This window comes from Brachyhypopomus gauderio, chromosome 5 (assembly GCF_052324685.1).
Source record: "Brachyhypopomus gauderio isolate BG-103 chromosome 5, BGAUD_0.2, whole genome shotgun sequence".
Classification (NCBI taxonomy): Eukaryota; Metazoa; Chordata; class Actinopteri; order Gymnotiformes; family Hypopomidae; genus Brachyhypopomus; species Brachyhypopomus gauderio.
Genome location: NC_135215.1, coordinates 4,667,170 through 4,680,745, shown reverse-complemented (window position 1 = coordinate 4,680,745; position 13,576 = coordinate 4,667,170). Strand labels below are relative to the sequence as shown.

Here is a 13,576-nt window from a genome sequence, read left to right as displayed (position 1 = left end):
ATGGCAAAACTACTCCATAAGGTGCATTCGAATATTCGAATGTTGACAGATGCTTTTGATAACTCAGTGGCTGGATTCAGGTTTTGTGAGAAGGTGATGTACCTATAACTATAACTTTTGAAATCGAAGCACATTCCCCTTGAGAACTGGTTTATGGGTACTTACAACTACAATTGCCCTTACTTTGGTCGCTGCGTTGATTAATACCCTCCTCCCCAACATGTCATCATCATTTCGTTCCATGTTCTTTCTGTCCTTGGCTCTGCTTTTATTTATTCTACAGAACGTTTGGTCTCACTTTAAACTATTGGCTGTAAACCAGGAAGTGATGTCAAATGTCTCTTCCTATCCTTGTACATCCTCCTGAGGATATCTTGGGTGATATTATCTCCTATATCGGTTAGATTAATTTGGTTTCAAATACTAATGTACACACAATATAAACTGGTTTATACAGAGTTCCCATTTATAGCTTGCTTGGCTGCATAACAAGAAATAATTATACCACATGACTAGTGTATTACAATAATGTCATCAAAATATGAAAGAACAATTGTGTACTGGAGTGATGTGCCCTGATTCCATGGTAACAGCTTTGTACCTTTGCTTAAGCAGCACACCCTGTCTGTCAGAGAGAACTGGGGAGCTGTGAGGTGGTGGCATCAGTGTATGGTTATAAAGGTGTGTGTGTGTGTGTGTGTGTGTGTGTGTGTGTGTGTGTGTGTGTGTGTGTGTGTGTGTGCGTGTGTGTGTGTGTGTGTGTGTGTGTGCGTGTGTGTGTGTGTGTGTGTGTGTGCGTGTGTGTGTGTGTGTGTGTGTGTGTGTGTGTGTGTGTGTGTTGGAGAAGTGCTGCCTGCTGTGGTGTATGTCCTTCCCAAACAGGGAATCTGTGGAAAACTGGGAATAATTTCTCCAACATGACAAAAAGGGAAAAAAGTTAAAAGGAGTTCTGTGCTCAGTCCTGCAGTGTGACCTCCATAGCGTCAACATTACTTCAGATGCCAGAGAAGCTTCTCTGCCCTTTTGTCCAGTCTAAAGTGTTTTTGTGATCAGATCAGCAGAAGACACCTACATCTGAAATTATGTCTTTGACGTAATGACAGCGTGGAACACTGCATGTGTCGACCCAACAGAGCCCAAGCCATGGTTGGACGTAATGCCGTCAGCTCCTGTTGTGGGCAAAAGGAGCCGTGGTGGGTGTGCTGAGGCCTACAGAGCGCTACGTGACATGGAGCTACACTAGCGACAGCTGGTCACTGCCTTCACCAGTGGCATATTTTCATATCCAGGTGTATGGTCTACATGCCAGGCTGGGACAGAGTTGTAGCTAAGAAATGTCAAACACTTGACTAAACTGTCTCAACCTTATCAGTGCAAATGGGCCAGACATGAGTTTCTGTTGATGGTAGTCAGGTTATATAAGGGGCTGTTGGTTAGACAAGAAGCTGCCCACGCACAGCACAAAGCCACTCAGCACCGGGTCTTATTTCAGGAATGATGTGTGCCGGGCCAAGCCTGAGTTCGCTCGCACTTTGACATGCAGACAAACCGAACGGAAATCTTTGGGAAACCTTTAGGAAACTTTCAGTCAACCCTGTTGTACCTTGGCACTGTGGAGTTGGCGTTGAGACAGGGCTCAGACTGTTTAAGCACACTGTGGAGTCTTAAACACGGCTGTGATGTAAACTTTGTATGACCGCGTAGTTCCTAAAGCAGCTCGGAGCTCGTAGCAAATCTAAGTCCAACATTCATCACTGTTCCCCACCAGTTCTCAGCTCTGGAGAAAACTCATGTGTAGGTAAAGGAAGCAAGGTTGTTCTTTCAGAAACCCTTTACTTCTCATCTCTGACACACTCTCAAACCTCTGGACTTTTGCTTTTTTAATCTAATTTCTACATTCAAATTGGACACCACGCCAGTTTTAGACATTTGAAAACTATGGGGACAAATTATGGGGATTAGCTTTTTTTTCTGTGTATGGACCAGAATCTGAACAGTAAGGTATGCTTCTTCAGTTCCAGTTCCACACATTCTCCCTAGCTCACAGTTTAATAACTTATCTTGATGTTCCCCCAGTTCAATTCAAGACATCAAATCATGCTTTCTCCTCTAAACATTTTCTGACACGGTGGTTGAGAGTTTAGTGTCTGATCTCTAGACCAGCCTTACGGTAACAGTGAAACTCTTTGTCTCACTGTTAGTTTTGAGAGTGCCCCACGATCAGCAGTGTCCGATCAACTCATGCCATGTCTATTTATCTAATGGATTCCCCTGTGCTTTCCTGCTGACTGTTTGCTCTCCAACACTCTGCTCCCCCCTGCATCCTCCATACTACATCATCCAAACTGCACCCTCCATACTGCATCTTCCATACTGCACCTTCCATACTGCATCCTCAATTCTGCACCCTCCATACTGCATCCTCCATACTGCATCCTCCATACTGCACCCTCCATACTGCACCTTCCATACTGCATCCTCAATTCTGCATCCTCCACACCAAATGCACAAAATACTTCTAACCTTGTAATTATGAACATAATAAAACCGAATTATTGTCAGTAGTCATAGGAGGGATAAAAACAACTCTAGTTGTGCACCACTGCCATCTCGGAGTAGATGCCAGAACCTTTCTGTCTAACAGTAATCACGCTGGATACATGATAGGAGAGAAATGAACAATTTAAATCCAAGGTGGGAGAGTGATGAGGAATAATGAAGTTCTTCCAGACAGTGACTCCTCAGTCCTGCCAGAAGTGCACTTAAGCTTTTCAGTGGAGAGGGAGTATATCAGTAGCATTCTTCTAGGAAACCCAAAGCTCTGTGAATGTTGCCAGAAATACATCTCCACTAATCCGATAGATATGGAAGAACGTGGATTAATGTTGATGTAATCACTTTTTAATGTATATGCCATCGGCTCATTTGTTTTGGTGAAGATAAGGTATAACGCGTAAAATGCGACATTAATAAAAAAGAAATTGAGATATATTATAGAGCATGATGAAATTGATGAAATTATGAAAGTAGTCTCACTGAAAATTTGAAAAGTTAAAGGCCTGTCACAATTTTATATCATCCAGCTAATTAATTCTACCCTGCTGTCATGTGTTAATTAGTAAATTCATTCTGATGCAACAAATTCTCAAGGGAGAACTTTTGTATGTATAGGATGCAGGTATAGGATGTAGGTATAGGATGTATGTATAGGATGTAGGTATAGGATGTAGGTATAAGATGCGGGTATATGATGTAGGTATAGGATGCAGGTATATGATGTAGGTATAGGGTGTAGGTATAGGATGTAGGTATAGGATGTATGTATAGGATGAAGGAGTCCACCTTGTGATGGGAGGCCCCAGCTGGGGCTGACTCCCCATGAGGCTGGGGTGACCCTAGCAGATGGCAGGGGTCAGCTCCGGGAGGAGGTAGGTCCAGGAGGTGACGTAGCCACACCCTGGGGAGGTAACCTGCACACACAGACACCACCGACGAATACGTAGCCGTAGCTCCTCGTCCTCACACCTGTGGGGCTAAGCGGCCAAATGCCGGTTAGGGCATGAGGGCCCTGTGACCGACCGGGGCGTGCTTTTGTCTTGTTGACGGCCCAGTCGGTCCAGGGTCCCGCCCAGGGTCCCGCCCAGGGAGGTGAGATAATTTGTGTTATATGTTCTGTGTTTCAGCTCCTGGACTGCAGGGGGTGTGTCCCTGCCTTGTCCCTGCCTTCCTGCCCCTTCATGTATTGTGTGCTGCCGCTGTGTGCCACACACCTAGTGGAGGGGAGTGTGGCTTGGTGGGGGGGTCTGTCACGGTATGGCGGGTCCCCTACTGGTCGCTTTCGTCCACAGTGGCAGTTGTCTTGTTGTTGTGTTGTGTTCGTCTCTCAGGTGGGCGGGGCTCGCGATCCGTCTCACCTAAGGATCGTTTGTTTGTCTATATATGTCTTGTCTTTGTACCAGTTGACCGTTGGTCATTACATCCTTCATTTGGATCGAATCACGGGATTTGGTTTGCGCACTTTTTCCATTCAAATTGTCTGAAGGCCACAAAGTTCTGTTAGTAAATAGTAATAAATTGCAATTGATAGTTGCATTTCACTCTCACTTTTGTCAGGCACAGAGTGAAAGAATAAATACAGCCTTGTGTATGTGGCTGCTAAGCACACAGGTTAGTGAGACAGACAGGTCAGCTAGGTTAGTGAGACAGGTAGGTCAGCTAGGTTAGTGAGACAGACAGGTCAGCTAGATTAGTGAGACAGACAGGTCAGCTAGGTTAGTGAGACAGACAGATCAGCTAGATTAGTGAGACAGGTAGGTCTGCTAGGTTAGTGAGACAGACAGACTAAAAACACAAATTTTCCTGACAACAGGGTGTTTTTTTGTCACCAGGTTAATTCCGCTTCATCCTCTCATCAAAGTTGCTAAATACTGACACCTGTTTTAACACCAGTGGGAGGCGGGACCCTTGTGTAAATTGCAGGGCCCCTTTCCCCCTTGCATAGTGAGCAAAGGGACTGGTGAGCAAGCAGAGAGAAGGGATGGCTATTTCTCATATTGATGGTTGATTTCTCACATTGTCCCTGACTGGAAGCTGAACACTTCTGTGATGGGTATGAGTGGATTGCTGTAATCAGTGTGCTGTCCCTCCCTGTCCCTCGATGCACAGGGTCAGAGGAGAACACATCCCCTCAAGGTCTGCTGAAAATCAACTTTGTTTTTCTGAAGGAGAGTTGGCAGCATTAAGTAAAATTGGTTTGGGGCAATTAGCTCTGTAAACCAATGAGGCCATGGCCCATTGCAATGCACACACACACACACACACACACACACACACACGCACACACACACACACACACGCACACACACACACACACACACACACACACACACACACACACACACACACACACACACACACACACACACACACACACACACAAAGGAATGTCAACTTGGTCTGATTATTGCTCCCACTTGCCAAGATACTGTTCCTCAAACCCCAGTACAATAGCAAAAACACAGAGAAGACGACTTTAGAGCCCATTAGCTAATTCTGTGCATAAAAGTAGGGCTATGGTTATGCAATTAAACCGAGGTCACTTCCACCATTTTGGCTGCAGTGTTAGATGCATTAACTGTGTGGTTTGCTGGTTTTTCCTGCTCATCCATAGGAGTACAGCCAGGTCCTCACCACTGCTCCGAACGCCTCTGTCCTCTGCAGTGATACCGAGGCTGTTCCTTCCTCTACCTCCAGCTGAGCAGGTAACCCCCAACCCAGGTTTGCACTACAGTCTCAGCTCCACCAACGGCCTCTCCCCCCACGTTCCACGGCACACTCCATCCATGGTCGCCCTGTCTGGATGCCTGAGATCTTTTGGCTGCCTTCCCGAGTCTCCCCGCGCTCCAGCACAGCGGGTGCATTCCAGGAATAGCGGGCGCGTACGGTCCCCTGCCCTCAGGCTGGCCAAGCAGCTCCCGAATCAGGGGCCCTGCACCCTGCGCTCGCCCCCTCATCCCCTCGCCTCCTCCATGCCATGCCTGGCCAGAGGGCCGGATGCCCCTGTGCTCCGCGGTGCATGATTACTCTGTCAAACACATGCACACTCAGCACAGCACACATGAGTTCCAGGTCACTTGTTTGCTTACTGAAAAGTTCAGCTCGTGAAAACGAGTTGCACTTTTATTGCTTTATTACAGTCACTTAAAGTTGCATGCTTGAACCTCCTCTGTGTATCATACTGGATGCCATAAATAAACACAGGCAGTGGACTAAGTGGACCTCTTACTCATGTGGAATATTATGTACAAAATGGCTCCCAGAAGAGGATGCCACTCAGGAAAAGAGGAGATCCTAATAGCCTTAGACAGGGTCTAATGTTCCTGAGTTTTATGTTCACAATTAGCACTGTGGCCCCACTCACACACCAAATGCAGTCCAGATACACAAAGGCCCACTATGGTGAAGGAGTCCGTTAGTGTGACCATGCCAGACGCGGGGAGGCACACTTCAGAAACGTCGTCTCCCGGTGTGACGCAAATGGCCCAAACAGGGTAATCAGTGAAGCGGGTCTGGCCAAGATGACATCATCCCTTTGGTCTCAATCCTAGTCCTCCATGGGGTAACCACCTCCATCTATTATGTCACGAATGTCCTGGAGACCTACAGAACTCCTACAAGCTTCTCATGGACCCCAAAGCTTTGACTGACCGTGGTACAGCACACCGGTTTGTAAAATAACTCCAGGGCTCTCTTCCTGGACTCAAGCCTCATGCTTCATTGCACGTGTCCTCTTGCATAATGGCTGTTCCTCAGAATCTGCCTCATCACCACATTAGATTCACTCCCACACTGTGTGATGACTCACTCGTCCGTCACTGCCTAGCACCCGAGCTGCATGCCCATCCCATAATGCAGATGGTGTTCCATTTTAAAGGTCAGTACCCTCATTTGATTAATGACAACTTCTTTTACAATTTTTTTCATTATTATTTGCTAAATTTGAGTATGGCTTAACAGTTATTTCTTACCCACTGTGTTCCACTAATACCCACTGATTAAGAAGACCAAGCCAAGAAGGGACATTCTGAAGGACTGACACAGCTTCTAAACAGACAGGAACTTCACCTGAGCAAAACGGGTCTCTGGTGAACGTGAATCACCAACCCCACACGCTAGGTGCCAGTCCACCCCGGGTAACACCTCACACTCTCGGGCCCCATCCGGAATGTTCTCTGAGACATTTGGGCCGGCGCCTCCCATGCGAGGAGGAAGAGGGAGCCGCGTGTTGGAGGCAGCCACCACGCTCCATGGCTGCCCGACTCCTCCCACATTGTGCCTCCATCATGTGGGCAGTGCTGTCCCAGCCCTGGCTCTCCCTGGTACTGGCCTGCATGCACCTCCTTATGTGACAGGTCTCAGCTGTCCTCATTATCGACTCAACAACACCATGCTACATTTTCATTTGCATATTTGGCCGACACAGTTAATGAGGCATTTGAGCTGCATGTCTCTCCATAGAGATGATTCAGTATCTCATTAAATGAGTTTGCTTCTCTGGCCTAATAATACATTACACATATTTGTCTTCTGCTGCATAACAAATAAAATATTTAAACCCAGAAGTTAATTTCATTATTAAATTGGCATAATGACAGAGTTTGAATAATAAACGTATTCTAATAACATTTCTGTGTAAATACAGTAAGTAACTGGTGTATCCGTGATGTCAGTCTGTATCTGTCTGTTGCTTTGCATGGTTTGCTTCCACACACCTGTTCTGTCTCCACATTCCCCCACATGTGACGGTTATACCAAATTTCATCTCAAATGTAAACCTGTCACTCCATGGTCAGGTAGTCCTGCATGAGATCGTAACAATGGGAATTCTCGGCGGCCATGATGTGACTGGCTGGGTGCCAGCGTTCGCCATGCCCCGCTGGAAGTCCTTCCCATTCCAGTTCACATCTGGAGCTGGAAAGAAATCACCTGTCTATCTGAGCTTGTTTTTACCCATAAGCCCCTCAGTGTTCTTTTGGCAAACAACAACAAATATGCAAGTGTATGTACTCATGCTCACACACGCCTGTGTGGACAAACACACCAACAAGCTCCTCACACTTCACACCTCACACCCACATAGGCAGCATTTTGTCAGCACCTCTCCTCTGTGTGAGCAGGAGTTTAAAAACAGAGAGAGAGAAAAGATTAAAAAAAGAGAGAGAGGAATGAAAAACAATATTGTTCATTCTGTGTGATGGCCATATTTGGCAAAGAGCTAAAGGGAAGAACATGACTCTCAGAACACGATACTCATCGTGCTTTTTTGACACCTCCACCTCACAGCAGTCTTCACCGCCAACGCTGCCAGTGCCTGACACCAGTGGTGTAATTAACTAGGATGGAAGTGGGTTGATGACACTTAAATCAGTGTAGCTATTTTAATTTGTCTAATCCTCACGTCATACAAAATCAAAAGATATGAAAAAAGAAATAAAGAAACCTTGTTACAAAAGCTGTAAAAATAAACAATTACTTTTCCATGGGGCTGCAGCTGAACTATAGATAAAAAAAAAATGCTTTTCTTCATGACTACACTTGACACAAGGCAATAAAGACACAGCTAATCAAGCATGAGAGAAAACCGCACACACTAATCTTGTACTCTGCACCATTCAAAATGATACCAACCTCAAATATAGATTTAATACAACCAACAGAAGAAGAAACATCTGCAGACACAAGGGCCAGTGTTTGAAGTGGAGGCCCAGCTCCAACCGTCTGACGGTCTGTGTTGATCCTGGATAAGAGGACTGTTGACAAAACCCCTACAAGGAATGACGATTATTTCGCTTCGTATCTCCCTCAGAATCAACAAGCGTGTTGGTGACCTCCTATCAACCCACTTTTTTCACTTCTCCTTTTTCCCCAGGTATCCCTCTGCAGGTCTGGAAAATCAAGGGACTCTGTATACCCACAACTACATATACTGTAGTTGAAACAACTGTATATATACATTTAGTGTAACCAGTAACGACTTCGGCCTGCTCTCACTGGGACCACACGTGGGCGTGTGGTGTTGGGGCGGTGGCTGGTGAGAGTGAGATGGTGTGTGTTCAGGAGGGAGACGGAGGAGAGAGGATGAGTCTCTGTGAGGAAGCACAGAGGATTCACAGCTGCACACTCATCCTTCATATTTACATCATGAGTTCCACGACATTTTGGGTTTCGGTGGATGGTTTACAGACATTTATAAATGGGTTCAGCGGTTCGTCCTGCTAATTGCATAAAAATGTTGAAGCAAATTTAACAAAAGCGATTTTTCATTAAAAGCACATATGAAGTCTGTTAGAACTGATCTGTGAGTGATTAGGTTGTTCACTCAGTACAGGTAGGCAACACTAAGAGGTTTATGCATTAATCACTCTCAGTAGAAAAGCAATGATTTGCATAATGTACCTCATCATGGGCAATAATTAGCATATCAAAGATGATGTGTGGTATAAATCTATTCTATTACACCATTAAATCAGGAGCCAGTGAGTTATATTACATAATAAATAAAAGTTACATTGGTATCCACCCCATGCACTAAATCAAAGTTTGATTGATGAGACAAATGTGAAACATGTCTTATTGATGAGACAAATGTGAATCATATCTGATTCGTGAGACAAATGTGAAACATGTCTTATTGATGAGACAAATGTGAATCATATCTGATTCGTGAGACAAATGTGAATGATGTCTGATTCGTGAGACAAATAGCTTATATATATTTTCTGTCTTCTTTCATGCACCTGAATGATATCCAAATACACGTGAACCACTGTTGTGATGGTATGATTTGCAGAAATGAATGTTTAAACGCTGGCAATAAAAAGTCAGTCCTGTCAACAACAGGATCTCACCTTTTTTCTGTGGTTCCTCACATAATCTTCAGCAGTCTTCAGCATTTATCATTGTCCCTGCTTGCTGTATCTGCCTTAGTTGACACTTGTGGAACTGGGATTGTTTTTGCATCCCGTTTCACTCCAGTGATTTTCTCGATAATACTCCTCACTTCTCATTACCGCATTGTGAAAGATTTAACGAGAGCCTTGTTCAGTATTATTTACCAAATCCCTCTGGTCTGCCTAGCTGCGCTTCCCTCTGCCGTTAACTCATAGTGGTTTACACACTAAGCCCATTAAAAGCCTTCAAAACATGGCTGACTAGTCTAAACACGTGTGAGAGGAATCAGTGGTGCACGCAGTGTAGAGAGTAAAGCTGGTTTCATTTTATTCTAGGGAGGGGACAACATTTCAGTGCTACAGAAGAGTTTCCACACTGACAAACCTATTGTCACACACCACAAAACCCACATTTTTTTCACAACACTGATGACTGGTCAAAACCTGTCTGTAGAGAACAATTGGGAGTTCAGTGAACTGACAGACAAGAAAGCTTTCAGTTGCTTTCGTCAATCTGCAATCCCGCTAAAAGAGCACCGTGCATGCTGTAGAAACAACATGCAAGCAGTTTACAGGAAAATCAGGATCATTTTTATCTAATCTTCGTGACATGTTTAAAGTTTGAACTTGGTTTACAGCAGTCTGGTGGACATTCCTCAAATATATAAATCAAAGGTAGCGTATTTGCCCTTTTTGTTATGTCCGACATTGTATACATGGTCAAACATTTGGAGCGCATGACTGGGACTTATAAGGCAAAGAGCAGAGACCGTCACCTGAACTGCACCACACATAAAGGCTGCGGCACACGAGGGACTTCAGAAACGACTGCTGCCGCATCCCAGCGGTGGCATCTCCAAAGACAATGGCGTGCGGCAGCCAGGCACGTTGCTACTCTGTTCTTGGTCTGCATCCTGCCCTTCTCCCTCCCCGGTTAAGACGCGACGACTGCAGCTCCATCGGCGTCCGTGTCTCCTCCTCCAGCAGAGCGCCATCACACGGACTTCCTCCGCTTGCCGAAGACGTTGTTGATGAGTTTGGCCATGGACTTGGAGCCGCTGGGCCGGCGCCGTCGCTCCTTTGCCTTGCCAGCCAGGTTGGCGTTGCGCACCAGCTTGGAGAACATGAGCGCCACCTCCTGGTAGTGCTCGGCGGCGGACAGCTCGTAGAACTGGCAGTGACCGTCGGACGCCAGCGATTGGCCCTCTTCCTTGCCAACTTCACGCATGTGGCACAGGTCCTGTTTATTGCCCACCAGGAAGACCACCGAGTCCGACTCTCTAGATCATTCAGAAAGACCAAATACTTTCAATATATTAAGTCATAAAGTGAAAAGTACATTTTCACAGATTCACACACACTGATTGCCTTTTATTGTAATAGTCGGCAATCCATCAACAAATTAATTTCACCACACTGAGAACCAACTTGAAGGTTTTGGTTAGGTTAAAGCAAATTTGAATGGGTGTTTACATTTCTGCTACAGTTTGTCCTTGTAATGCTTTCTAATGACCAAACTAGCTCCTACAAGTTCCCCATGAACCACCAAGTCCTCAACAACATTTAACAGTTCAGCGTTTATACCTTTTAGCCACTCCCAGGTTCAGCTCACGAATCAGGTGGACGATGGTCGTAGCAGTGAGGAAGGAGGACCGGTCGCTAATGTCGTACACCACCACAAAGCCGTCTGCCCAGTGCATCTGCTCGTTCAGAGTGGACTTCCCATCACAGGTCTGTGGGACAAACAGGCAGACCAAACCGATTTAGAGGTGATCTTGATCACCGAACGCACAATGTGGGCAACGGGTAAACATCGTACACCAATTTAAAAGCATGCACTTGTGACTGGTTCTCCTGGTTGTTGTATGATTACATAAAGACCTTTACGGTTTTCAAAGTGTGTTAATATAATGAGACTGGACTTTAGTTTGTTGAGTTTTCATCATTAAAGCTAAAACTGATGCTTGGCTCAGTGCCAGATTCCATAGAGTGAGGCCTGAAGAAATGTGATCTAAATGGGAGAGCCAGCAATGAAAAATCAGCCTCCATATGTGCGACTATGGGACGAAAACCTCAGGAACCGTACATGTGCATTCTGTACAGGGCTGACGTATATAGCCCACGCCCCCTCTCTAAACCTTCAAACTCACTCTCCTTATGCTAGCAATGCTAACCAACCGCACGAGGTGTTATCACATTTCATTACATCATTTTAAGTGAATATCATATTCACAATCTTGTTTTCCCTCATGCATCCATTAAGCTTTGCAAAGGTCTTATGTTCCATACCTTTCAGGGCCTATTTTATTCTAATAATTATTGCCAGTTTGACTGCTTCTCTGAACCCTTACCTGAGAGCATGGGTCATAAAGCTCCAGATTCAGTGGCCGTCCATCAACAGACATGCGTTTTCTGTATATACATTCTGAGGACAAGTTTCACAGAGTCAGGCAAATGAATCAGCTTCAATGTGCAGTTCTCTGCATTTTATTGCCATACTAAACTCAGTGTGGGTCTTTGGCAGAACTCCTGCTGTACTCTGCCATGTATAATATAGCCTACGAGCTCGTTTCCCAGACATCGGGTTATCATAATGTGTGTGTGTGTGTGTGTGTGTGTGTGTGTGTGTGTGTGTGTGTGTGTGTGTGTGTTTAATGAGCGGTTATTTCTGTAGATATAAAGTAGCCTATAGCCTACATATTAATTACTCTCTTTTCTTGTGCACCAAAAGTAAACAATGAATCAGAGAGATCTTTAATTAAAACCTTTGCAGGCGTAACCTCCCACCTACCATAATAACCACAGAAGGGATGTGCAGACGTTTATATGTAACCATGCAGATTTTAATAAATGTACCTGAAGATGACGCGTACTCGCCAATAAATCTTCTGGTCAGGAATCGAACGATGAGCGCTATTGAAACAGAACAAGACGGATGGATCAAAACACATTTAATATCAAACCGGTGTAAAAAAAAAAAAAACAAAAAACAAAAATAAAAACAAAACTAAAAGCACGAACTATCAAATAATAACCTACCAGATTTTCCGACTCCTTCACCACCTAGGACAGCCACTTTGATGTCATTCATTCTGGCAGCTTCGCTGTGTTAACTACCAAAAGTTTGCGCTGTAAAATATAACCGTTGCTTAGTCCCTTTAGAATGCGCTCCGAGAATGTACCTGGTGCAGAAATGGAGAGTACGAACAAACTTGAACTGGCATCCTGTCTCGGAGCACAGCCCAATCACTCGAGCTCAGTTGTTTCTCGGTTACACCATCACACATGTCGTCACGATGACGGAAATCTCAACTGGACCGAAAACATCGCGCGCGGTCAGAGCTGTGACTTACGTAATTAATATTTACGACAGTGTCTTTTTTTGTCTGCCTCCACATTCTAACATCATTGAACGATGACGTTAAATAAAAGGGAGTTCTATACATAGCGCCATGATAGCTGTGCGCTGTCAAGCATTTCAAAAGACCTTTTGTTCTTAACAGCGTGGATCTGTGATGTTCGTATTAGCACCTGGAACACCTGTTGGCTGAATATCAGTATATAAGCGCAGACTGGAAACGAGACCTTTTATCAACTTACGAGTAGCATCTGTCCTATATGCGTAAATCAGGTGTGCAGAATAACTGTACAAAAATAACTTTATAGCGCAGTTTGTGTTACTAATTTTCAGTGCACAAATCAGCTGTCTACAATGTACAGTTTTATTAGGTAGGGGAGAAAAGCAACACAGCGTGTCCTGTAACATATTTTCATATCTACATAAATTAAATGTTGGCGCAGCTGTGTTTGTGCCATGGTTATCCAGCAGGATCGATAGATCCGTATCTTAAGGCTTCGTATCGCTCCGTTTATCTTGCTGCACAGTAATGATGGCAAATGCACTGAGGAGCTGCATGTGCCAGGACCTCGTTCCTAGCTGAGAAGCCACAAACCACCATGGAGAACATTCTCATCAAGTGGATAGTAGCGATATCCAGGCACTCAACACAGGAAAGAGGGACAGGCCATTTCATGTCGGAGATATAGGCCACAGATGCTCCGTTTTAAGGAGCAGCATGCCGAGTTTCTCACAAGCCGCAAGAAGACGCACCAATAATTTCCAGCTG

At 45.0% G+C, this 13,576-nt stretch overlaps 1 protein-coding gene across 1 annotated transcript; it reads right to left on the bottom strand.

Moving 5' to 3' along the window:
* Positions 1-9,753: 9,753 nt before the first annotated feature.
* On the bottom strand, positions 9,754-12,746 carry rergla (RERG/RAS-like a). The gene is made up of 5 exons (XM_077005064.1): positions 12,489-12,746; positions 12,306-12,362; positions 11,801-11,874; positions 11,034-11,182; positions 9,754-10,729 (listed from the first exon to the last, which is right to left on the bottom strand). The coding sequence occupies exons 1-5, from the start codon at positions 12,538-12,540 to the stop codon at positions 10,444-10,446; spliced, it is 618 nt and encodes a 205-aa protein (XP_076861179.1). The 5' UTR covers positions 12,541-12,746; the 3' UTR covers positions 9,754-10,443.
* Positions 12,747-13,576: the final 830 nt, after the last annotated feature.